This window comes from Delphinus delphis, chromosome 13 (assembly GCF_949987515.2).
Source record: "Delphinus delphis chromosome 13, mDelDel1.2, whole genome shotgun sequence".
NCBI classification, from domain to species: domain Eukaryota; kingdom Metazoa; phylum Chordata; class Mammalia; order Artiodactyla; family Delphinidae; genus Delphinus; species Delphinus delphis.
Genome location: NC_082695.1, coordinates 29,905,123 through 29,932,745, shown reverse-complemented (window position 1 = coordinate 29,932,745; position 27,623 = coordinate 29,905,123). Strand labels below are relative to the sequence as shown.

The 27,623-nt window shown below is 37.6% G+C and overlaps 1 protein-coding gene across 3 annotated transcripts in view; it reads left to right on the top strand.

The window, feature by feature from the left end:
• The window catches only part of ANKRD12 (ankyrin repeat domain 12), a 111,930-nt gene that overhangs the window by 9,167 nt on the left and 75,140 nt on the right, over positions 1–27,623 (top strand). For all 3 annotated transcript variants that reach the window (XM_060028679.2, XM_060028678.2, XM_060028680.2), the window contains exon 2: positions 17,402–17,539. In XM_060028679.2, coding sequence (XP_059884662.1) covers positions 17,453–17,539 — 87 coding nt within the window. In that variant the 5' untranslated portion in view covers positions 17,402–17,452. The remainder of the gene's footprint in view (positions 1–17,401; positions 17,540–27,623) is intronic.

Here is a 27,623-nt window from a genome sequence, read left to right as displayed (position 1 = left end):
GATTAGTCTGGTAGCAGCGGTGTGGAGCAGTGGTCTGAAAGGAAGTGTGAGTTGCTAACTCATTTTGTCTGGCTTTTTTTCCCTTCTAATTACCCTATGTTAGTGAGATTTTGTTCTGCTTCCAAACACTGCTATTTTGCAGGAAGAGAAAGGAGCTGGTGGCAAAATGCTTAATTATGAGTGCTTCTAGTTTTCAGGCTTTGGGGTTTGCTCTTGCCCCCTTTAAGAATCTGTTGACAGTGAAGTGAATACGTAGTGGTTGTTAGTTCTCTACTTTCAGTATTGTAATTTTTCCACCGCCCAGTGCCAGAGATGCAAGTCAAGCTGCCTCACCATTTTCTCTGGGCTGTTGCAGCCCTCTGCTGGTCTACGGAAGTTGCACATTTAGAGCCCTGTAGGGCTAGAAAGAGGTCAGTAAACCCAGCAACTCATTTTTAGAATCTTAGAACCTTAGAAGTCATTTATGTCAACTCCCCATTGCAGATGAGTATTTTATATGTCGACCTTTACATCTGGAAATGAATGTATATATAAATATACGTACATACCGAGGGCAAATAGCTCATTGTAAACCCAGCTGCCTGTATTACTTTCTTTAAAAATTCTAAATACATTGTTAGAACGTGATCCTTTATGGTCCACTGTTTGACAGTGCCAAAAAAATCTTTTTACCACTAATCTCTTTTGTAAATATTATCTAATGAAGTAATGAGAATTTTATTTTTAAAAAATTTGAGGTATTGTTTAGTCATTACTATTGGAAGATAAATATAACAGATAAATGCTAATTGTTTCTTTTAAATTATTTTCAAAGCATTTTTACTTCTTGTTGCTGATGTCATTCTAGCCTCCTTGCTCTTGCTGACTATTCCTTCCCACCTCACAATCTGGTCGTTACAATTGAAGTGGTCTCCGTGTCTCTCCTGTAATTCCTCTTTAGTGTGTCTTCCAGAGTTTCACCAATGGCACTTTTTTTCCCCCCATGGCACCTTTTTAAACATGCTGCTTGAATTGTGTCACTGCCTTTTTTTAAAGCCTTAAATTGCTTTTGTCATCATAAAGATCAAACAACACAATGACGAGGTGCTTCATGTTGCTCCCTTCCTCCTCTTTAGCCTCATTTTCTACCCTATCGTGTTTCAGTTTTTGCTGTCCCTTCAGTGTGGTCTGCTGTCTTGCGTGGGCGTGTGTAATTTCTTGGTCTGGAATACAATCATCATTTTCTTGTGGGAAAATGTTATGGAATAGCTGCCAGAAAACATTGTGCTAAAAATCAACCATGGCTTACTTTGGGAAGGTATGATATAGCAAGCATGAACCCTTGGTTGTTTACATTTCAAGCAGTTTGGCTGCCTAAATGTTACTCTATTTTATACTGTTGGTTTACCTTTGTGGAATTTTGAAGGTAATACACACATAGAGCTAAACCAAATAGACTATTTACAGTGCATTTACTTGGTATAGTCTTCTAAATTAACTGCCATGCTCAGCTTTCCGAAGGAGATAATATATAGCAACACCAACCCAAAGTGCAGCCTATATTTACTGGATTGAGCTTCTGTCCTGAATCTTTTGCTTCCTTTCCTATTCTGATGGCTGGGTTAGAAAACATAAAACACATGAAAGTACCTTTTACCTCTTTCCCTCTTCTTCTCTCTAAAGTAGTTCTCTCACCTGCCATCTCATTATTTTTTCCCCTTGGGTTCTAACCAGAACACTGTAGTTCTCCAGAGCAAACCAAGTGTAAGTCGACCTATTTTATTATTTTTAAAATTTTTATTTGTAGATTATACAAGGAGTACATGCTCATTATAAAAGTTAATATAGAACTGTATAGGGCTTCCCTGGTGATGCAGTGGTTAAGAATCCGCCTGCCAATGCAGGGGACACGGGTTCAAGCCCTGGTCCGGGAAGATCCCACATGCCACGGAGCAACTAAGCCCGTGGGCCACAACTACTGAGCCTGCGCTCTAGAGCCCGCAAGCCACAGCTACTGAGCCTGCGTGCTGCAACTACTGAAGCCCGCACGCCTAGAGCCTATGCTCCGCAACAAGAGAAGGCACCAAAGTGAAAAGCTTGCGCAACAAAACGAAGAGTAGCCCCCGCTCGCCACAACTAGAGAAAGCTTGCGCGCAGCAACGAAGACTCAACACAACCAAAAATAAAAATTAAAAAATTTATTTTTAAAAAATTTAATATAGAACTGTATAAAATAGACCATAAACATTCCTTAAGGACTTTAAAAAATATTGTCTTAAGGGCAGTGTTGAGGACAGTTTATTTTAAAGGATGTGGATGTTTTCATCTTTTTCATGCTGTTGGTTAAATTTGTGATTTTGATGATACTAATTTCTTGGTCTGGAATACAGCCATATTATTCTTGTGTTATGGAATAGCTGCCAGAAAACATCGTGGTGAAAATCAACCATGCCTTACTTTGGGAAGGTATGATAAAGCAAGCACAAACCCTTTTCATAGACTGAATTCTCACTTGAATTGTTTAAGTAGTTGAGGTGTTAGGGAGGTACAGTTAATATCCCAGAAGCATGACCATTTACCATGAGGCCTTTTCCATTATTTTTTAAGACCACTTTTTAAGTGTGAGGGAATTAAGCTTTTGGTCTTTGTGCAAGTAGGAAATGTTTAGTATTTATGTCTAATGGTTTACTTTTTTTGCATGGGGGAACACAGCAATAAGGATGTCATTGTTTAGTACTTTAAGCTATCATTTTTGTATTCATAGAAAAATAGAATGGAGTGAAATTGTTCTAAACATCTTATTCTGGAATCAGAATTTTGGAAAAATAGGAGATCTTCAATGTTATCTAGCCTAACTTTCAAGAAGAAACAAATACTGAGAAGTGATGAAGGTCAACCAAAAAGTCAGTGGTAGATCTCAGCATAGAATCTTGGACTTCAGGCTCCCAGATCAAATCAGAGAAAATAATAGTCACTTTCCTAACTGAATGACTTTTTTTTTTTCTTTTTTAAAGGATGAGCTCCATGACCTTTATTTATTTATTGTTTTTTAAAGTAACCATTTTATTTTGGCTGCACTGTGCTGCATGCGGGATCGTAGTTCCTCAGCGAGGGATCGAACCCATGACCCCTGCTGTGGAAGTGCGGAGTCTTAACCACTGGACCACCAGGGAAGTCCCTACTGAATGACTCTTAAGGGTCATTGAATTCTGTTGCTGGTCCTTTACTGGTTACCTTTTTTTTTTTCAAAAAAATTTTGGAGGAAGCATTTTTACCCTCAGCATAGCTGCAGCCCAGTGGAAGCTGGAGCAGGAAAAAAGTTAGCAATTTCCATTCCATGCTTATGGCTCTAGCTTTACTTTCTTTAGGTAGGATGTAAAATTGCTGGTAAATTTAGAGGGCAGCATTTGAATATTTTATATGCACCAAGGACTATGTATGCTAAGATATTTTATTTACTTCTCATAGCCTTATTATTTGAGCATTACCATTTCATAATATAGATGAAGAAATTAAGATTAAAAATTTAAAAGTAAAAATAAAATAAAAAGATTAAGAAATTAAGTGCATCTTCTGGGGACTTCTGGACTATGAGGCAGACTGGGGATACTCCCTTCCATTTTAGTAATGTATACGGAAAGCTAGATTAAAAATAAAATATTTAAAAAACACAGCTGAGCTTGAAAGCAAGAAAGAGGAATCTGCAGGTGCCTGAAATGGAAAAAAAACCTCAAAGTCATAATAGGAAGCAGAAATTGAAGCCCTGTCCTATAAAGAAAATAGACAGATACCTTTTTAGTGTGTGAGCTTTAATGCAGCCCTGGAACCCACAGGCCCAGGAGTGGCAGGGAGCTGCGCCCAGACCAGGAAGGGTCTGAATTATTTATGAATGGGGCCTAAAGAAAAGTCTACCAGCCTAGGGTTATATTTCCTGGTGTGTCTTCTTATCCTTTTATCGTCAACCATTTTAGTATCCTTTTTTGGTCTCTTTTACAAAGTATGTTGCTGAATCTTATTTTTATCCAATCTCAGAGACTCGTATCTTTTTTTTTTTTTTTTTTTTGCGGTACGCGGGCCTCTCACTGCTGTGGCCTCTCCCGTTGCGGAGCGCAGGCTCAGCGGCCATGGCTCACAGGCCCAGCCACTCCGCGGCATGTGGGATCCTCCTGAACCGGAGCACGAACCTGTGTCCCCTGCATCGGCAGGCGGACTCTCAGCCGCTGCGCCACCAGGGAAGCCCAGAGACTCATATCTTTTAATTAATGAGTTTAATCCATTTTCATTTATTGTAATAAATGTAATAAATTTATTGTAATAACACAAATATTGGAAATTATTTACATTTTATTGACTATCTTTATTCATCTTCCACAGTTTCTTAATCTTATAAATATATTTTAAAATATATTTTTAAATATATATGTTTTCTTTCCTCCAGACGAGAAGTACTGTAACCACTTTCTCACTTCCTCTAGTCTCCTCCACCCCACCTCCTACCCAACAACGTCCCAGCAGCCATGTTGACGTTTTGTAGAATTTTATTTCTGGATTGTTCGGGGTATTCTTCAAGCATCCATCCGTCTGTCATTTTTGTTTTTGTATGAAATATTAGGTTTATTAGGTTATTTACTCTGATTCCCATACATCACACAGTAGTTCTCATAGATTTATTTCAGTTATTTTTTGAGTGCCTACTTAAAAGCAATTTTCAAGCAGGGTGTTTGTATATATACATTATAAGGCCTTTTTATGCCTGAAAATATCATTCATTAACCTCACTTTTATTTTTTTTAATTTTTATTATTTTTTTAACATCTTTATTGAACTCTCACTTTTAAATGATAGCTTAGTGTGATTAAAGATTTTTGGTTTGAAATTTTTTCCCTTAACATTTTGAAATGTTACTGCATTGTTGTCTTGCCTCTGATGTTGCTTTTCGTAACTTCTGATGTCAGTTTGATTTCCTGGGTGTGTGACCTGCAGTTCCCCTCTAGAAGATTTTGAAATTTTTGTTTATCTTTTTTAGTTTATAGTGTGTCTGAGTGTAGTTCCTTTCCTGTCTTGTTTGGCCCTTGAATTCATATTCACTGATTCATTCTTTCATTCAGCAAATATTTATTGGAAGTCTACTGTGTGCCAGGTTGTATTCCACACACTTTAATCTGAGATCTTTGATCTTTCCTCAGTTCTGGAAAATTATTGGTAATTTTTTCAAATATCTTTTCTTCATTTTTTTTTTTCTTCTGGGAATTCTATTATATGGATTCTGTTACTTCTAACGTCTCTTCTTTAATATTTTCCTTTAAAAAAAAAATCCCTCTCTGATGCCTTCTGCAACTATCCTCTGCCTGATCTTCTAGCTCACTTACTCATTCTTCGGGTTTTTCTTTCTATTATTTATGTAACCTGTAGAGTTGTTTATTTCAATCATTGTACTTTCATACTCTGTATTTCTTCTTGGTTCTGTTTAGTCTTTCTGCATATTATCAGTCTTCTCTTATTTCTTTGAGGATTTTAAATGGTTTAAAAATTTCTTCAGACATCTGTTCCATTAATTCAGCTTCATATAGTATAGATGGTTTAGTTTGAGTTGAGATTTTTTTCAGTGGGAAACCAACAAAAAAATTAAGCAGGTCAGTGGTAGCATCTGGTTTTTAGTTTTAAGAGATCTGATCACTGCTTGTAGAAGGGGTGTGTGTGTGTGTGTGGGTGTGTGTGTGTGTGTGTGTGTGTGTGTGTGTGTTTAAGAGAAGGAGGAAGGGAGGAGTAGGGTAAGAATGGAAGCAGGGAGATAATTTGCAGAGTTTTTGCACTAGCCTATTCAAGTGATCTTGGTAGCTTGGGGTGGGTAGCAGTTGATGTGGAAAGACATGGATTGAATTTGAGATATGCTTTAGAGATGGAGTCAGCATTTCTGAATTTTTGGCTTAAGTGATGGATGGAGGGTGGTGCCATTTGAAATGGAGAAGATGGGTAGGTGAGGAAGTTTGACAGAAAATTAAGAATTCTCTATAGTATTATTTTGGTTTGGTATGCCTATTTTAGACATCCATGTGAAGATGTCAAGTAGGCAGTTGGATATACAAATACAGAGTTTTAAATGAGGACGAGAGTTATGGATTTGGAAGTGAGTAGCACTTCAATGGTATTTAAAACCATGGGATTAGGTTATTTAGGGAGTGTGTTAGAGAGTAGAAAGGGATCCAGGATCAAGTCCTGATACTCGCAACATTTAGAGTTTCTGCAGAAGAGGAGAGGTCAAGAAAAAAGGATTTTTGCATAACTTTTACTGTAAAAAGGTACTATACTTTGTTTAGCCACATTTTTACAAATGAATATTTAGATTTTTTCTCCAGTGATTTGGATACACGTAACGTTTTAGTGGATGCCTTTGTATATTATCTTTGCATATTTGTATAGTACACCTGTAGGGCAAATACTAAAATTGAATTATCAGGACAAAAGTCTGTGCATTTGTATTTTAATAGTTTTGCCAGATTCTTCTCCAAAGAGGTTATCCCAGTTTCATCGCCATCAATAATGTGTGAGGGCTTCCCTGGTGGCGCACTGGTTGAGAGTCCGCCTGCCGATTCAGGGGACACAGGTTCGTGCCCCAGTCCTGGAAGATCCCACATGCCACGGAGCGGCTGGGCCCGTGAGCCATGGCCACTGAGCCTGCGCGTCCAGAGCCTGTGCTCCGCAACGGGAGAGGCCACAGCAGTGAGAGGCCCGCGTGCCGCAAAAAAAAAAAAAAAAAAAAAAATTGCTCCCTCATTTAATTTGTTTTTCAAGCTTTTCTAATGATATAGACCACTGGGCTATTTATTGAAAGTACAGATTCTTGAGTCTGTTTCAGGCCTACTAAATGTGTAGCACTGTGGGAAAATTTTTATCATCGAGGACTTCTGGGGCCACTAGCGTTTATTTGCTTGATAAGTTTAAGTTGTTATGGGTTCGATTTTTTTGACTAATAATCAAATGATGTGAGTTAACCGGTATTAAGTACAGATTCTGTGACCATTAGAGAGCTGTGAAATTTCTAAGTGTGTTTTTGAGAGTAGCATGCACGTAGGAAGGAGGAACAGTGGAAAACGACACTGAATATATAGATGGTTTAAGATAATGATATTAACCAGCCAGAAGTATTCACCCATCCGTTACTCCCCACTGTGAAAGAAATTTAGTAAGTTTTTGGTGTAATTTTGACTGAGTTTAAAAAGACACCTTGCGCTTCCCTGGTGGCACAGTGGTTGAGAATCTGCCTGTTGATGCAGGGGACACGGATTCGAGCCCTGGTCTGGGAAGATCCCACATGCTGTGGAGCAACTAGGCCCGTGAGCCACAACTACTGAGCCTGCGCGTCTGGAGCCTGTGCTCCGCAACAAGAGAGGCCACGATAGTGAGAGGCCTGTGCACCGCGATGAAGAGTGGCCCCCGCTCGCCGCAACTGGAGAAAGCCCTCGCACAGAAACGAAGACCCAACATAACCAAAAATAAATAAACCAATGAACTGACATTTAAAAAAAAAAAGACACCTTGGTTCTTAATTCTTAACGTGCTTATACTAAAAATATAAATGGCATATATGCAACTTCTTTATCCACATGATGTTCAGTTTACACTAGAGTTTTTTTTTTAACATCTTTATTGGAGTATAATTGCTTGTTAGTTTCTGTTGTATAACAAAGTGAATCAGCTATACATATACATATATCCCCATATCTCCTGCCTCTTGCGTCTCCCTCCCACCCTCCCTATCCCACCCCTCTAGGTGGACACAAAGCACCGAGCTGATCTCCCTGTGCTATGCAGCTGCTTCCCCTTAGCTATCTACTTTACATGTGGTATACACTAGAGTTTTTGATGTACCTGTGTATGCTAACTTGGTACCTCTGAATAGCAACTAGAATATTTTACCTTCATTACAAACAAAATTATTCAGATAGCAATACTATTAAAGATATTTTTTTTTTAGTATCCCTTGAATGGTCACAAACAGGAATGCCATTTAAAACAAAAAAACCAAGAGATTGCTGGGTTACTTCGTTTTAGAAGAAGATATATTTTACTGCTGTGGCTAAATAAGAGTGAAAAACCCTTGAATGTAATAGCATACATTCATGGACTGTCAAACCTGGAAGTGAGCTGCTGTTAGATGAATACATAGAGTCCTTGATCTGTAAGGAGCAAGAATATTTATTGTAAAGGAAGAAACACCTTTGAAAAGGCAGAATCAAAGCTTTTAACTGTTTCCTTTAGCTGTTAGATAGCAAAGTCTGTCATAGAGCTTGCAGATGGTTGGCCCTTAACAAGTATTGGTGCCTCTGTGCAGTCTTAGGGCAAGGAGGTTGAAAAACAAGCAGTGTAGTAGTCACCAAGACTATCATACAAAGGATGGAAGAAAAGAATAATTCTTCTTAGCCATGGGAAGATACCACCAACTATTCTCACTTGTAAAGCGGCTGTGCTACTTTGTCTTTCCTCCTAACCCTTGGCGATATATGAGAGTTCCAGTTCCTCTGCACCTTCAACAACACTTGGTCTTCCTTCTCTTTAATTTTAGCCATTCTCATGGATGTATAGTGGCATCTCATTATTTTCCTGATGACTAAGGAGGTTGAGCATCTTTCTCTGTGCTTATTTGCCATTAATTAAATATTCTTTGATGAACTGTTTAAATCTTTTGTTCCTTTTAAAATTGGATTATCCTCTTACTGATTTGTAAGATTTATTTATATATTCTGGATATAAGTCCTTTATAAAGCCATAATTTGCAAGTATTTTCTCCCTGTATGACTTGATTTTCATTTGCTTAACAATGTCATTTAAAGAGCAAGAGTTTGCATTGTGAAGTCCCACTTATCCATATTTTTCCTTTATAGTTTCTGTTTTTCATAGCCTATTTAAGAAATCTTTGTCTAACCCAAGATCACTAAAATATTCTCCCATGTTTTCTGCTAGAAAACATATAACTTCACTTTATACATTCAGGTATATGATGCATTTTGAGGTAATATTTCTCTATGGAGTGAGGTAAGAGTCAAAGTTTTGGTTTTTTGTTTTTTTCTGCATACGGAGATACGGTTGTACCAACACCATTTGTTGAAAGGAATTTCCTCAGTGAACTGCATGGGCAGCACTTTTGAAACTTAGTTGGACACATGTACAAGTCTATTTCTAGACTAGACTTTGCCTTCTGTCCCATTAATCTGTAAATCTATCTTTATACCAGTAAACACTGTCTTGCTTACTGTATCTTTATAGTGAAATCAAGTAATGTAAGTCCATGAATTTGTTTTTTTCCAAAAATTATTTGGACTTTTTTAGGTCCTTAGCATTTTCATATACATTCTAGAAACAGTTTGTCAGTTTCTATTAAAAAATCATCCTGAGGGGCTTCCCTAGTGGCGCAGTGGTTGAGAGTCCGCCTGCTGATGCAGGGGACACGGGTTTGTGCACTGGTCCGGGAGGATCCCACATGCCGCGGAGCAGCTGGGCCCGTAGGCCATGGCCGCTGAGCCTGCGCATGCGGAGCCTGGACTCTGCAACGGGAGAGGCCACAGCAGTGAGAGGCCCGCGTACCATAAAAAAAAAAAAAAAAGCATACTGAGATTTTGACTAGGATCGCATTGAATTTATAAATCGATTTGGGGAGAACTGATCTCTTATTGAGTCTTCTAATCCATATAAACATAGTATATCCATTTATTTAGGTCTTTAATTTCTTTCAGCAGTGTTTTTTGTCACTATGTAGTCTTAAATTTTGTTATATTTATCCCTAAAAATTTATTATTTTTGATACTATTGTGAGTTATATTTTAATTTCAGTATCCAACTTTTTTTTTTTTTTTTTTTTTTTTTTTTTTTTGCGGTACGCGGGCCTCTCACTGTTGTGGCTTCTCCCATTGCGGAGCACAGGCTCCGGACGCGCAGGCTCAGCGGCCATGGCTCACGGGCCCAGCCGCTCTGCGGCATGTGGGATCTTCCTGGATCGCGGCACGAACGCGTGTCCCCTGTATCGGCAGGCAGACTTTCAACCACTGTGCCACCAAGGAAGCCCAGTATCCGACTTTTTGTTGCTAGTATATAGAAACAAAATTTTCATGTATCAACTGTGTATCCTTTGTCCTTTCTATACTTACTTATAAGTTTTAGTAGCCTCTTTATAGATACCTTGCGTTTGTCTCCATTGATGATCATGTCATCCAGAAATAAAACCTGCTTTACTTCTTCCTTTCTAAGCTACATACCTTTTATTTCTTGCCTTATTGAACTAGTTAGGGCCATCAGTAAGTACAGTTTTGAATAGAAGTGGTGCAGTCACCTCAATAGATGCAGAAAAGGTTTTTGACAAAGTTCAACATCCTTTCATGATAAAAACTCCTAACAAGTTAGGGTATAGAAGGAATGTAATATAATAAAGGCCATATATAACAGACCCACAGGTAACATCACAGTCAACAGGGAGAAACTTAGCTTTTCCTCTAAAATCAGGAACAATACAAGCTTGTCCACTCTCACCACTTCTATTCAGTATATAGTACTGTAAGTCCTAGCCAGAGCAGTTAGGCGAGAAAACGAAAAGACATCCAAATCAAAATGGAAGAAGTTAAATTGTCTCTGTAAATAACATGATAAAAAGCCATGAAGACTCCACCAAAAAAATTATTGAGCTAATAATAAATTCAGCAAAGTTGCCAGATATAAAATCAACATATGAAAAGCAATTGCATTTATATACACTAACAGTGAACTTTATGAAAAAGAAATTAAGGGGAAAATCCCATTTATAATAGCATCAAAAAGAATAAAATACCTAGGAATAAATTTAACCAAGGAGGTAGAAGATTTGTACACTGAAAAGTATGAGATGTTGATGAAAGAAATTAAAGACATGAATAAATAGAAATCCAATGTGTTCATTGATCGGGAAGGGTTAATATTATTAAATGTCCATACTACAGTCTACAGATTCAATGCAATCTCTATCAAAATTCTCATGGTATTTTTCACAGAAGTAGGAAAAATAATCCTAAAATTCATGTGGAACCACAAAAGACTTTTCTTTGCGGTACGCAGGCCTCTCACTGTTGTGGCCTCTCCCGTTGTGGAGCACAGGCTCCAGACGCGCAGGCTCAGCAGCCATGGCTCACGGGCCCAGCCGCTCCGCGGCATGTGGGATCTTCCCGGACCGGGGCACAAACCCGTGTCCCCTGCATCGGCAGGCGGACTCTCAACCAGTGCGCCACCAGGGAAGCCCCACAAAAGACTTTGAATAGCCAAAGCAGTCTTGAGAAAGAATAGCAAAGCTAGAGGCATCACTCTTCCAGGTTTCAAACTACAAAGCAATGGTAATCAAAACAGTATGGTACTGGCATAAAAAGAGAGATCAGTGGAACAGAATAAAGAACCCAGAAATAAACCCATGCGTAATACAGTCAACTAATCTTTGACAAGAACTCAAAATGGGGAAAGGATAGTTTTTTCAGTAATTGGTGCTGGGAAAAGTGTATATCCACATGCAAAAGAATGAAATTGGACTCGTATCATACACAAAAGTTGACTTGAAATAGATTAAAAACTTAAATGCAAGGCTTGAAACCATAAAATTCCTACCAAAAAAATCGGGAAAAGCTCCTTGACATTGGTCTTAACAGTGATTTTATGGATATGACACCAAAAGCACAGGCAACAAAAATAAACAAGTGGGACTGCTTCAAATAAAAAATATTTTGCACAGCAAAGGAAACAAAATGAAAAGCAACCTGTGGAATGGGAGAAAAATATTTGCAAAACATACATCTGATAAGGGGGTAATATCCAAAAAATATATGGAGCCCATACATGTCAATGGCAAAAAAAAAAGAAAAAAGGACTAAAAAATGGGCAAAAGACCTGAACGTTTTTCCAAAGAAGACATACAGAGGGCTAAGTATATTCAAAGGTTGTACAACATCACTAATCACAAGGGAAATGCAAGTCAAAACCACAGTGAGATATGCCTCATGCCTCTTAAGATGGCTGTTACCAAAAAGACAGGCGAGGGCTTCCTTGGTGGCGCAGTGGTCGAGAGTCCGCCTGCCGATGCCGGGGACGCGGGTTCGTGCCGCGGTCCGGGAAGATCCCACATGCCGCGGAGCGGCTGGGCCCGTGAGCCATGGCCGCTGAGGTTTTGCGTCTGGAGTCTGTGCTCCGCAACGGGAAGAGGCCACAGCAGTGAGAGGCCCGCGTACTGCAAAAAAAAAAAAAAAGCGATAGTAAGAGTTGGTAAGGGTGTGGCAGAAAGGGTCCCTTGCACACTGTTGGTAAGAATGTAAATTGGTGCAGCCACTATGGAAAACAGTATGGAGGTTCCTCAGAAAATTAAAAGAACTGCCATCTGACCCAACAATCCCACTTTCAGGTATATCTCCAAAGGAAATAAAATTATAATTAGCTGTACTCCCATGTTCATTGCACCATTGTTTGCAATAGCCAATGTATAGTATCGACCTCAGTGTCTGTTGATGGATGAATGATTAAAGAAAATGTTGACCCTTGAACAATATGGGTGTTAGGGACGCCAATCCTGTGTGCCATCAAAAACCTGCGTATAACTTTACATTTGGCCTGCTGTGTCTGCAGTTCCACGTCCTCGGATTCAACCAACTACAAATCATGTAGTAATGTAGTATGTATTTATTGAAAAAAAAAAGAAAAATCCTTGGGAAGTCCCTGGCAGTCCAGTGGTTAGGACTCGGGCGCTTTCACTGTAGGGCGCTTGGGTTGAATCCCTGTTCGGGGAACTAAGATCCCACAAGCCCCACAGTGTGGCCAAAAAATAAATTTAAAAAGAAAAAAAAATCCACATACAAATGGACCCTCACAGTTCAAACCTGTGTTGTTCAATGGTCAACTGTATATACATTTACAGTGGGATATTAACCATTAAAAAAAAAGAATATCCTGCCATTTGTCACAACAGGGTTGAACCTGGAGGACATGCTAAATAAGTGAAATAAGCCAGACGGAAAGATAAATACTGTGTGATCTCACTTAGATGTGAAATCTAAAAATGTTGAATTCACAGAAGCAGGGAGTAGAGTGGTGGTTGCCAGAGCCTTGGGAGTAGGGGAAATGCGGAGACACTGTAAAAGGGTATGAACTTTCAGTTATAAGACGAGTAAGTTCTGGGGACCTAGTGTACAGCATGGTGACTGTGGGTAATAATACTGTATTATATACTTTAAATTTGCTGAGAGTAGATTTTAAGCGGTCTCAACACACACAAAATGCTAACTATGTGAGGAGATGGTACTTAACTTGATTGTACTAATAACCCTTTCACAATGTATCCATTTATCAAATTGGCATATTGTACACCTTAACTATATACAATTTTTGTTTGTCAGTTATACCTCAGTAAAGCTGGGGGCGGGGAGTGATGAGAGCGAACATCCTTGCCTCATTGTTGACCTTAGGAGAGAAAGAAAGCATTCACATTCTGTTCTAGTACTAGTTTGCTGAGGGTTTTGTCATTAACGGGTATTAAATTTTATCAAATGCCTTTTCTATATCTGTTGAAATGGTTATGTCTCTTAGTCTGTTAATACAGTGAATTACATAGATTGATTTTCAAACATTACACTGACCTCAAGTTTCTGGTATAAATCCCACTTGGTCATGATGTATTATCCTTTTTTATAAAGATGGATTTGATTTACTAATATTTTGTTGACGATTTTGTTATGATTATGAGGTATATTGGTCTGTAGTTTTCTTGTAAAAGACTATTCTGTTTTGCTATCAGGGTATTGATGGCCTCATAAAATATGTTCTCTTTCCTTTTCAGGAGAGTTTGTGTAGAATTCGTAATATTTCTTCCACATATGTGTTTCGTAGAATTCACCATTGATGCCATCTGGGTTTTCTTGGTTTCTAAATATGAAATCAAGTTCTTTAATAAGTATTGAGTTATTGAGATTGTTTTCTTCAGTGAGCTTTGGTAGTGTGTGCCTTTCAAGGAATTTGTTTCATTTAATTCGTTGAATTTATTTGTATAAAGTTTGTAATGTGTTCTGTCTTATTTCTAATAGGTGTGGCTAAGAGGTTTATAAATTTTATTGATTTTTTCTTTTTAGAAAACCAGTTTTTAGCCTCATTGATTTTTCTTTGTTTTTTAATTTGGATATATTATTATCTTTCTATAATTGATTCTGTTTTGGTTTTTTTTTTTGCGGTACGCGGGCCTCTCACCGCCGCGGCCTCTCCCGCTGCGGAGCACAGGCTCCGGACGTGCAGGCTCAGCGTCCATGGCTCACGGGCGCAGCCGCTCTGCGGCATGTGGGATCCTCCCGGACCGGGGCACAAACCCGCGTCCCCTGCATCGGCAGGCGGACTCTCAACCACTGCGCCACCAGGGAAGCCCTGATTCTGGTTTAATTTCTTTGTTGTGTGAGAACAAACTTTGTATGATTTTAATTTTAAATTTATTAATGTTTGTTTATGATCCATGATGTGGCCTAGCCTGGTGAATATTATGTGTGTCTTTGAAAAGAATGAGTATTCTGTTTGTTGTGCAGATTTTCCTGTAAATGTCAATTAGATCCAGTCAATTCAAATTGATGGCATTTTTTTAGTTCTTTTATATCCTTGTTGATTTTCTGTCTTACTGAGAGAGTAGTTGAAGTCTCCAGCTGTAACTATCAATTTGTTTATTTCTTCTGTCAGTTTTGTTGGTTTCTGCTTCCTGTACTTTGAAACTCTGTTGCTAGTTACATACCTGTTTAGTGAACTGGGCCTTTTATCAGTATATAAATATGTAATGTCCCTCTTTGCTTTGAGATCTGTTTTGTCTGATATTAATACAGTTACTCCAGCTTTCCTTTGATTATGCTTGCATGGCATATCTTTTTCCATTCTTTTACTTTTAACCTACTCATACCATTATATTTGAAGTGAATTTCTTGTTAGTGTATAGTTTGGTCATTTTTTTTCTCTCCTCTGACAATCTGTCTTTTAATTGGTGTGTTTAACATTTGCATTTTATATAATTATTGCTATGTTTGGATTAGGTCTATCATTTTATTATTGTTTTGTTTGTTCCTTCTGTTTTTCATTCCTCAGTATCTCTTTTTCTGCCTTCTGTTGGGTTATTTGTACATTTTTAAATATTCAAGTTTAATTTAACCAATGTGATTTTGATCATCTCTTTGTGCATTGATTGTTCTAAGGATTACAGTATATATCTTGGGCCCAGAACCGAATTATTTATTAAGTACGTTGTTGAATGAAGTGATATTTTAAAAATCCATTTGTGAGTTTTGTTAGTGCTAAAATTTTCCAAGTACAGTTATTATTTTTTTAATTAATTAATTAATTTATTTATTTATGGCTGCGTTGGGTCTTTGTTGCTGCATGTAGGCTTTCTTTAGTTGCCGCGAGCCACGGCTACTCTTTCTTGCGGTGCACAGGCTTCCCACTGCAGTGGCTTCTCTTGTTGCGGAGCACAGTCTCTAGACACGCAGGCTCAGTAGTTGTGGCTCGTGGTCTCTAGAGCGTAGGCTCAGTAGTTGTGGCCCACAGGCTTAGCTGCTCCACAGCATGTGGGATCTTCCCAGACCAGGGCTCAAACCCATGTCCCCTGCATTGGCAGGCGGATTCTAAACCACTGTACCACCAGGGAAGCCCCAAGTACAGTTATTGAAAAATAATACAAGCTTTTTAAACATACAGTCTATTAATATAATATTATTGCCACGTTTAATTTTCTCTAAAAATATTCATGACAGTTCTTCATTCACCAGTGACTTGTTTTGCTTGGTCTACAAAAGGAGATAACTGCTTCATCTTCATAGTGTCACCTAGGTTAATGCCTGTAGATATTATGCACCTCGGTTTTGCTTCTGAGTCAGAATTTTTCTCTTTATATATGACTTGTAACTCTAACTCTGTAAGCTTTGCATAGGGCTGGCTTTGAGGACAGTACTAAGTTTAAATGAATCTGTTTATATGGTAATAGTAGAAACAGTTAAATGACCCCAAGGGAAACTTTGCCTCTTCTGTGTAATGTCAAAATTTTTCCTTTGTTTCTTCAAGTTTGTTTCCTCCTCTATAAAATGAAAGATTTGAACTATTTGAACTGTGGCAGTTTTTTTTGTGTTGCAGTATACTCTAATTTGGCTACATTCAGATTAATATAAACTAGTTTTAATAATTTATCAATTATCTCAATTCATTTAAGGGTTTTTTGGTTTTGTTTCTATTGAAACCAAACAGATTTTAAAGCACCAGTAGAACAATTTGAAGAATATAGATTTTACTGATTTTCTGTTCAGGATGTCTGAGTTTTAATAATTCATATAGGTCCTAGAATGTAGCTTACTTATATCTATGATACCCATTTATAGGAAATTTATAGCATGAAGTAGTTAAAATTAGGCTTGTCAGTCATTGTGCTTCTTGTTGTGGCCCTGGTCCTGTTCCTGTTGGCCAGCAGCCTGTCTAGCCCAGTGCTGTGCAGTAGAGCTTCCTGTGGTCATAGAGTAGATAATAGTGCAGACTACACAGATGCACTATGTAGTGTGGTACCAACTTTAATTAATTTAACTTTCAACAACCATGTGTGACTAATAGGTCATCAGACAGCAACACAGGTCTAGCCTCATGGCTACCCCTTTTATATATAAAACCCACATTTTGGAATTTTTTCTGGATCTCTCAAGCAAAAACTTCTAAGAGAAAAAAAAGAGCTTGTAAGAGGCTCTTTGACCTATTAAATCAGCTTGTAGAGGAGGAGACAGAAGGCTAAACAAGTTGGAAAGAAAAAGATATGTAAAGTGATAATTACAGTATAGTATGATAAGGATTAAATCAGTGAATAGGTTGATAAAGTGACGGAATACCTGGGGATGTCTGGGGGTTCAGTGAATGAAAATAAACCACTCTGGGGATTTTAAGTAGTAAGGGCTTAATTTAACTTAAAATAGAATTCGTTGTAAAATTACTGATCACACCTATCAAGTTCTTGGTTGAGTCTTTAGGAATAATTTCCAGACCAATGCAGAACTACCAGAGAATCTGTTAGGAGCTCCTGCCACTGGAGCCATGCTGGGTGGGGTGACAAACACTTTGCCTCCACTTGGACTACTGCTGGTTACCCAGAAAGCTGGAGGTTAGGTACTAGTCTAGAGAAGATGGGAAGAAATATAAAAGCAGTTCTCTTTTCAGTGACAAACTGAATGGACTTGAGCAAGAGAACTTTAATTAGAAGCTCAAATTGTTAAATGAGAACTTACTTTGGGCTAGGATAGCCTCTCTGAGAAAATAAATTATCTTATAGAGACATGGAAGAAACCAAATTGCACTAATTGTGGTGCATAAACTTTAAGTAGATTTTATTGCATACGTGTACAAATAATCCTTATATATCCATTCTTTGCAGATCCAGGATGAGAAGACTGATAAAAGAAGAAGCTAGTTGAACAGCTATAAGATGCCCAAATCTGGGTTCACAAAACCAGTGCAGAGTGAAAATTCTGACAGTGACAGCAATATGGTAGAAAAACCATATGGAAGAAAGGTATATGATTATGCTAAAGATTTGTTGACTCTTTGGAAATTGTGAAAAAGACTCCTGAGTTAGTATTTTTATTTATTTATTAAAAACTTTTCTAATTGTAACTTTTATTTATTTTGTTTTACTTTATTTTATTTTATTTTATTTTATTTTATTTTATCAACACCCAGTGGCTGTGGGATCTTAGTTCCCTGACCAGGGATTGAACCTGGCCCTCGGCAGTGAACATTCAGAGTCCTAACCACTAGACCACCAGGGAATTCCCATGATTTCATATTTTTAGTAACTGCTCATAAAATAAAAAGCCGTATCGATGCCAGATCCTGGGAGTGAGATTGTTTTTCATTCCCTAAAATAACAAAATTACCAAGATCACACAGTTACTTGAGAAATGATCATGAGGCTGGGGATCCAAGACCTCACAATCATTTGTCATTTCTTCCCCCTGACCCCTGGTACTGAAACACACATACACAGTAGCCGTTCACTTTTCCATGTCTATAACTTTGGATAAATTTACATAACTTTTCCAAACTCAGTATATCTCTCTGTAATAGAGGACAACAGTACTTTATAGAATTGTGACAGTGAAATGACTTAAGTATTATACTTAATACAATGCTTGGTATATAGTAAGTGCTCAATAAATGTTAGCCATTTTTGTTGTTTATTATTAGTCATTGCCAATGACCCATGATTCTGCCCTTTTACATCTATCCTTCTTCATTACTATTTAATTTAGACCCTCAAAACCTTTATTTAGACTTCTGTAGTTGTCTCCTAAGTGGTTTCACTATCCCTAGTCTCTGCTTTATCTAGTTAGTTTTACGCATTATCTTTGAATTTTTCTTTCTTTGGATTTTTCTTTTTTTTCTTTTAAGTTCTTTTCTTCCTATAAGCCATTTTCTTGTTGAAGGACATCTGAAATGTTTCCTGCTTTTGGCTAATATGAATAAAGAGTCTGAACATTCATGTAGGATCTTTTTTGAACAGCTTTATTGAGGTGCAATTTGTATACCATAAAATTCACCCACTTAGTGTAGAATTCAGGGATTTTTAGTAAGTTTATAGAGTTGTGCAACCATCATCACAATACAGTTTAGATAGACCATTTCCATCATTGTTAAAAGATCCTTATGCCCATTTGCAGTGTGTCCCTGTTCCCACCCCAAAGTCCCAGCAACCCCAAATCTGCTTTCAAAATCAACACGTAAGTTTTTAACTTTGTTCTTTTCAAAAATTCTTTTGGCTATTAAGGGTCGTTTGCATTTCCATATAAATGTTGGGATTAGCTTGTCAGTTTCCACAAAAAAAAAGCCTGCTGAAATTTTTATAGGGATTTTATTGAATCCGTAGATCACTTTGAATAGTATGTTATCTTAACATGTCTTCCAGTCCATCACCACAGAATATCTCTCCATTTATTTAGATTTTCAATTTCCCTGACCAATGCTTTGTAGTTTTCAGTGTACAAATCTTGTACTTTTATTGTTAAATTATTAATATTTTATTCTTTCTGATGCTATTATAGATAATTTCATTTAGGATTTTTCACTGCTGGTATATAGAAATGCAGATATTTTTGTATACTGATCTTATATCCTGTGACCTTACAGAACTCATTTATTCTAAAAGTTTGTGGATTCCTTAGGATTTTCTACATATGGGATTATGTCATCTGCTTATAGACATAATTTAACTTCTTTTCCAGTATGAATACTTTTATTTCCTTTTCTTGCCTGATTGCACTGGCAGTCTTTGCTTTTGATTGCAGTGTTTAATCCACTCACATTTCATGTAATTATTGATAAGGTTAGATTTATATCTGCCATTTTGCACTTTGTTCTTATGTTTCAGGTCTTTTTTTCTCTCTCGTCTTTGCTGCCTTTTTTTAAAAACTATTTTTCAGTGTACTATTTAAATTTCTATGATTTTTTAAAACTATGTTTCTTAAATTATATTCTTAAAATGTTGATCTAGGGATTATAATGTGCATGCTAATTACTACAGGTTAATATTGACTTAAATCCAGTATAATACAGCAACTTTGCTCCAGTATAGCTCCGTTACCTTCCCTTCCTTTGTGTTCTCTGTGTAGTATAGATTATATCTACATTTGTTATTAACTCAACAACAGAATGTTACAATTATCGTTTTATACAGTCTTATTTTTAAAGAAATAAGAGAATTAAAGAGAAATATATATTTATACAGTTCTTTGTTTTTAACCTAGAAATTTACCAATTTTGGCACTCTTAATTTCTTCCTGTGAATTCAGGTTACTGTCTAGTGTCATTTCCTTACAGTCTATAAGAATTTTCCTTAGTATTTACTGTAAGACGGGTCTTCAGCTGTGACTTCTCTGTGTTCATTGATCTAAGAATATCTTGATTTTGCCATTTTTAAAAAACAGGTTTTTTGAGATATAATTCACATACCATACAATTTACTCATTTAAAATGTAAAATTCAGTAGTTTTTAGTATATTTACAGAGTTGTGCAATCACTACCTCTGTCAATTTTAGGACATTTTCACATGAAAAAGAAGCACTATGTACCCATTAGCAGTTACTCCCCATTCTGTCCCTAAACCCCACAGCCCTAGATAGCAAATAAATCTACTTTTTGTCTCTATAGATTTTCCTATTCTGGATATTTCATATAAATGAAATTCTACAGTATGTGGTCGTTCATGACTGTTTACCTTTATTTTGTTGGGTATAGAATTCTTATTTGACTTTTCCTTTTAGTAGATTGTCATCCCACTTCTTTCTTGCTTTAAGTGTTTCTGATGAGAAGTCAGCCGTTAATTGTGATTAATTTTTTTTTTTCGTTGCTGTTTTCTCTTTTGTTTGTAATGTGTTTAGGATCCCTTTGCAATTATTCTACCTGGGGTTTTTTGAGTTGCTTGGATCTGTAGATTAATGGTTTTCATGAAATTTGGGGTGTTGAATTTACTGATTTTTTTGTTTGTTTTTGCCATCTCACATCTGCTGTTGAACATACCTAATACATTTTCAGTCACTTTACTTTTCAAATCCAGTATTTTTTTTAATTGTTCTTTATTCATATTCTCTGTTTAAGTCATTGTTGTCATACTTTAATTCTTTAAACACTGTTTTCTTCCTCCCTCTCTCCCCTCCCTTCCTTCCTCTTTATAGACTTTGCCAAACCTATCTTGGCCCACTCAGAGAAGTTTCTCTTGAATACTTTTTTCCTTGCTTTCCCAGCTGCCGTAATTTTTATTGAAAACTGGACAGTTTAGGTCATATATTATAGCAGCTCTCGATTCTCATTATTTCCCACCTAACAGTTGTAACTGTTGCTAGTTTTTTGTTTGCTTTTAGTAAAATGTCAGGTTTTGCAGTGTTTGTTACTTTGTCACAACCACTGGTGTCTAGGTTTTTGGGGGGTTTGTTTGTTTGTTTAGTCTTGCTTTTCTAGGGGTTGCCCCATACGTACGTGGATTAGTTAGCAACCATTGGTTGGTCAGGCGTTGTGCTCAAACGTGAGCCAGTAGGGCTTCCACCTTCCACTGATAGATATACATGTGTGTTGGGGAGTGTGCTCAATGTTAAGGCATTTTTCAGGTAAGCCCTAGCAGTTACTTTCTGTCGGGCTCACCCAGGAGTTCCCTCATGTGTGCAGGCTCCTTGTTGACTAAGGATGGTGTAGAGAGCTTGGACCCTTGTAGACCTCCCCAGTGTGTGCACACAGTCTCCCTGAGTGAGTGAGGGGTCTGTGCAGAGCTTAGCCCTTCTCAGGTCTTCCCCACATACTTACCCTGTCTGCCAGGGATGAGTGCCAGGGATGAGTGGCTGTCTTATCTAGTGCCCCCATGGCTCTCTGATTTCTGCAATCTCCCTGTTAAATTTCTGGCTTGTCTACTGGCTGCTGCTCCCCCACAGTGGGACCACAGCCGTAGGCTAATAGAACTATGGGGTTTTTTTCCACTCCATTCCTTTCCTACCCTGCTTGCTATTTTTATCAACGGAGTGACTGGGTGGTGGGGTTTTGGCCTTCTGTGTCAATTCAAGTTGACTCTTTGGCAGCAAAGATGCTGGTTTTCATTGCCAGCCCCACCCTGGAACTACTTCATGCAAACTAAGCATTAGCCAGGAAATGAGAACAACCCCAGGCAAGAATGCCGAAGACAATCACTCTTCTTATCCGTAGTTCAGCAGTTTTTCTTATTGAAAATGCTTCTCAATTTGTTGTTTTTGTTCGATTTCTAGAGCCTTGAAATGGTGGTTTTCGACAGTTTGTCCAGGTTTATAGTTATTCCTTGGAGAGATAAGTTGCCAGTATCTTCATTCTACTATAGACAAAAGTTTCCCAAAATATATTTTAATGTGCCAAATCTTAAGGAGCGTGAGTTCACTAATTTATTCATTTTATTCAACAAACCTTACATGGGATGCTTATTGTGTTGTGTGCCTCTCCTATGACCCTTGAAATAAAACAGTGATTGGTGGGACTTCCCTGGTGGTCCAGTGGTTAAGACTCTGCGCTTCCACTTCAGGGGGCATGTGTATAATCCCTGGTTGGGGAACTAAGATCCCGCATGCTGCGCTGTGTGGTGAAAAAAAAAAAAAAAACAGTGGTTAAGGCTTGGTCTAAATCTTTATGAAGACTCTTAAGTAATTGCTCTATCTCTGTGTCTGAAGTGTTTTGCTCTCAGGACCCCTTGATACTTTTTAGCATAACTGAGGAGGCTAAAGGGCTTTTCTGTATGTGGGTATGTCTGTTGACATTTACACAATCAGAAATTAAAACTGAGAAAAAATTTAAATTTATTAATTGGTTTAAAAAAACAGTATAACTGTTACGTGTTAATAATATATTTTTATGAAACACAACTGTATATTCCAAGACAGTATTGGTGAGAAGAGTGTCATTGGTTTTGCAAATATCTTTAATGTGTGGCTTAACAGGAAGATAGCCAGATGCTCATCTGCTTCTGCAATCCGGATGTTCAGATATCTCTTGTCACATAATCTCAAGGCTCAAATACACATTCTTTAGAGAATGAGAGAGAAAGATACACTAACATCTTAGTGTTATTGTGAGCATATTTCTGACTTCGCATTTCCCCTGAAATGGTCTCAGGGACCATACTTTGTTCACACTAATGAAAGTATTTGAGTGTACAATGATGGGGCAAAGGAGAGAAGCAGTCAGTTCTAGGGTGTTCAGGGGTGGTCTCACAGTGGAAAAGATACCTAATCTGGATTCTCAAGCATGTGACTAGCAGGAAAATGAGAGTAAAGAGTAGACTTAAGCAGGAGATGTAAAAAAGACAAGAATCTGTTAAAGTAATGCATACAGAGTTAGGATGTAGCCTGTGAAGGGTGGAGGGTAGGAGATAAGCATTAGACAGGGGCCAGTTCATTATGGCCTTGTGTTCCTTGCTAAAGATCTTGAAATTTATCCTGTAGCCAGTGAGCCAGAAGGGAAGGGCCATGGCAGAAACCAGTTAGAGTATTATTTAAAAATCCAAGCAGAAGGCAGTGTGGGCAGTGGCTGTGGGGATAGAAGTGGCAGATCTAAAAGATATTGAATTACTGAAACTTGTGTATGTATAGAAAAAGTTGTCTGGGTCCACTCTGAAGTTGATTGGACTATTCCCTGAGAGGGCACTCAGGAAAAGGGACAGGTTGTTTGAAGAAGAATGTTTGGTTTGTACTTGTTGAATTTAGTTCATCATCGGAGCATCCAATAGAAGTATCAGTTAGATAGTATTAGTTAGATATGCGTCTAGAGGTAAGAACAGCTAGACTGGAAATAAATGTATGAGGATTTGTGGAAAAGTGATCTATAGGTATCGAGATGTCACCTAAAGAGAGTGGGGCAAGAATGGAGGAGAGCATACCCTGAGGAATTCAGATATTTTAGGAGTCAGGAGAGGGGGAGCAAGGAGGACAGAGAGAGAAGCAGAAGTTACACGGCAAAGAGTGGCGAGGGGGTCTGTATGACAAATGCCGCAACAGTTAATAGGAAAGACCAGGCCATTGTCAGTAGAGATACCTTACAGTGACCTGGGTAAAGGTGACCTCAGTAGAGTTGTGGGGACAGAGTACAATGTGAGATTTGAGGAAAGAATTATAACTTTTATTTCTAAATGCTTAAATATAGTGAAGGTGTTAGACCTGCACGGTCTCCTAGGAGTTTCGACTCGCCCAGGAAACAACAAGAGTCGGAAGTCGATGCAAAACGCAAGAGGTTTATTGAAGGCCGGTGCACCGGGGTTCCTTGGTCCTCACGCAGGAGGTCGAAGAAGGAACCCTTTTTGGGCGCGAATATGTCAGTTTTATAGGTTCCCACTTCCCCGTATGTAAATTATAGATTTGGTTGTGTTTTCCTGCTGATTGGTCCCGGCTTAGGCTCGGACCAGAGAGGGAACTTGTCCCCAGCTTCCTGATTGGTCTTTGACAGATACCTTTTTTACATTTTGTTTATCTCCCTCCTTCTCGGAAGGGGGCCGGACATCCTGGAAATTCACCCATTGTCTAAGAAGCCCCTATTGTCTGGAGAGTTCTTAATCATTAGCTGGAACAATGTCCCTCGAGTCCCACAAAGGTTGCATTTGTGAAATTACGTGTGAGCTACTTGGTTTTTGGATTTGAATTTATAAGGCTAAAGTTGTTGAAGCTTTTATTCTTCTAGGTACTTCGTATTATTTTTTGAAGATTGCCACTAAATATGCAGTAGTCCTGACCATTGCCTTCATAACAGTGTGATTTCTTAAAACTATAGAGGCAAGCAAAAATCAAACACTTTTTTACTAATGTATTTCTATTAAAAATATTGCTTAGGTAAGTTAAGAATACTTATTAATCATTAGATTTATAAGATAAATAGGAAGAATAAACACAAACTATTAAATTCCTTAATTATTAACAGTTGGCTTACCTAAAGGGCTATATTTAACTGTTCTCAGTCTCAGTTGAATCATTCAGTGTTTTTTTTCAAGACCACATGTGTGTTTGGGTAATGGTCAAAAGCCCTTCTGAGGCAGTATGCGAGGTGCTTACTGCCATGCTTTGGGATTTCTGAGCAGCTTGACATCCAAAGCTGTTGTTAGAAGTAATTTTCTTTAGTTTTAAATAGATATTTGAACTGTTTATTTGCACCTTAAGAGAGGAAGGGCCATAACTTCCATTCCAAATTTCTTGCTTATAGACCATGTTACTACTGCTTCTTAGGACAAAATAAAGTTAGAAGAGAGGGAAGGAGAGAAGGCGGCATGACCATCTTATTCACTTATTTATTTGTAAAGCGTATTCTTAGGATTGTCTTTTCTTGGTGAGTGATTGGCCTTGAAACCAGCCTCTAGCTTCTGCTGAGTTTTTCCTTCCATAAAATTTTTAGAAATGAATATTATATAGCTGTTCTCTTATGTAAATATAGACCGTATTTACAGGTTAATATGACACAGACATTGCTGTTATAAGATTCTAAATTTAAAAATAACCTGAACCAAAGTTTAATTTTTAAATGCATTTAAATAGACAATAATTTTAAATAATCCCATTCTATAGCAATATGCTTTTTATATAAAGTGCTTTTATTACCGTGTTAGATATTACAATAGTCAGGGGTTCATCAAAAATGTCTCCTCAAAATTCTTCAAATATTTTATCCTTTCACTGCTAATCTGTGGGATTTTTTCCCCCATTGGTTTTAGTTTAAAATTTTTTCCACTGACATTTTTAGCTATAAATTAGCTATAATTTGCAAAACAAAATCTTTCATCAATCCTTTTCTGATAAGCTAAAACCCGGGTTAAATTCATAAAGTGTGAGAGAGTGGATGTTAATCGTCTGCCTTTCTAAATAGCTCTGCCCTATCCTTTTCATCATCAGTATAGTTCAGACCTTCATTATCTCCTATCCCCATGATAACTGAGAACTTTTCTTTTATTATTCAAGTAATGTAATAATGTTCATTACAGAGGAATTAGAAAATGTATATAAGAATAATGAAAATAGAAATTGCCTTGTCTGAGATGAAGCATCTGAGGTTTTACCCTACTTGCAAGCTAATTAGTTTCATGGATTATGGCAGAAGACATGAGACTCCTGGGTCAGATAGAGAGGCAAGCATTTTTTCTCATAGCAATCGCTGTAGCCATATATCACCATTTGTGCCTGTTCTCTGAGCCCTGTTTCTCACAAAGGGATGCAAAGAAGGCCAGGTGACAACTACATATACAGTGGATTGTATTATAGGAGAGGAATCCCAAATCTTTTTAATGGGCAATAAATTTACCTGACCTTTGCCCTAAAGGGAGAAATTATTTATTATACTGAACAGTGAACAGGTCTGATCTACCCTTTGCTCCAGAGGGAGAAACTTTCTCTGTCTTCCAAGGCTATTCTCTATACAGATATCCTTGGAAAGATAGAATAAAGGGATTTAGTGCTTCTGCTTGCAAGATATGCAGAAATGCAAGAGAGCTATAGAAAATTGTCTCCCAGCACACCTGTAATGCCATTACCCACAGATAGCCATTAACATTTTGGTTTATATACTTCAAGCGGTTTTTGTTTTTTTTCTTTTTTTCTAGGTAAATTTTTACCTCTTATTTTTTTCTGTCTTGAGTTGGTAAAGGCTACCAGCACATTGTTTAATATCAGCAGTGATAGAGGATCATTCTTGTCTTGCCATTAATACTTTCACTGCTATGTATGATAGCTGTTGTAGGTTATTGAAAGAAAATCATTAATATAAATGAAAAAGACTTAAATTATTTTAAAATAAAAAAAGTCTGACTCTTAGTTTTATTAGGTCATGGATATGAAAGAAGAATGTGCCAGTGATTCTCTCCTGAATTGTCAAGAGTATTTATACCATTTGATGATATAGAAATTTTAAGACAATCAGAAGTAGTTATTTCTTTTTTTTTCTCCCCCTTTTCCATAGCTATTTCTTTTGAAAGTTACTTTCCCCATATCTGAAAATAATTTTTATTGTTAAGATTCTCACAAAAACACTTTGTTCAAGTAACACTTTTAAGGACAATTTTATTTTACAGAGAACAGAATAAGTTGGTAGCAGGAATGAATATTCACACTAATCACCATATTGCTCAGGAGAGTATGATTGATAAATTGTTGTGAACATTTTTCATTTAACATATTAAATTGGTTTCTCTTGTTTTATGGCACAGAACAGTATCTTTACTCACACAAGTGCAAGGGAGAAGGGACATTCTAATGTTTTTCTTAATTCTTTTTTTAATAACAAAGATTTGTATTTCTAAGGAAAATCTCTAGAACTTTGTTGGCTAACCATTTTACTAATCATGCCTTTTTGTTTCTGATTCTTTGACATCTGGGACCTCAGTGACCCTGGGGAGACTGCCCTTCCCAGGGCTACTCAGTTCCCAGAGATAGTAAACAATTTATGTGTGACCACACCTTTCATATGCAAACCAACCAATCCAGAGTCCATCCCCAACCACCAACTATATCCAGCTCTCACACTCTGGGCCACTATCCCCCTGCCCTAATAACAGTCACCCCAGAACTAGGTACCAGACAGCTAGAGAAACAACACCTATACCCTAGAGTCTGCTGAAATTATGCAAACTAGCCAACCCTAAACCTGCTTGCTCTGCCTTGCCTTTTTCTTCCTGTGGAAACCGCAATAAAAGCTTTGACTCACATTTCCTTCCCCTCTCTCTGCTTCCTGAACCTCCTAGGTGCTTCCCCCGGTGGCACCTCATGGTGCGGCATGCCTCCTCTTCTTGGGAGCTGTGAGTAACAAACTCTCTTTTCAGTGGCAGCGATCTCTTGATCTGTTGGCCTCACTATACCAGAATAATAATAAAATCGACGTTTTAAAACAACCTTATAAGCAAAAGGCATGCCTGTGAAGCTCCATTTCATTAGCAGAAGAAAACAGCTTAAGAGGATTTTCCTTTACACCTGGGAAATACTTTTATTCTTCACTAATCTTTACCAGTTAAGATATAAGGAAGTCACATTCTCTTCCTAATTTGCTAGTAGGTTTATCAAGAATGAATGTAGGGTCTATTTAGATGTTATTGTCACCTATTAACATCATAATAAGATTTTTCCTT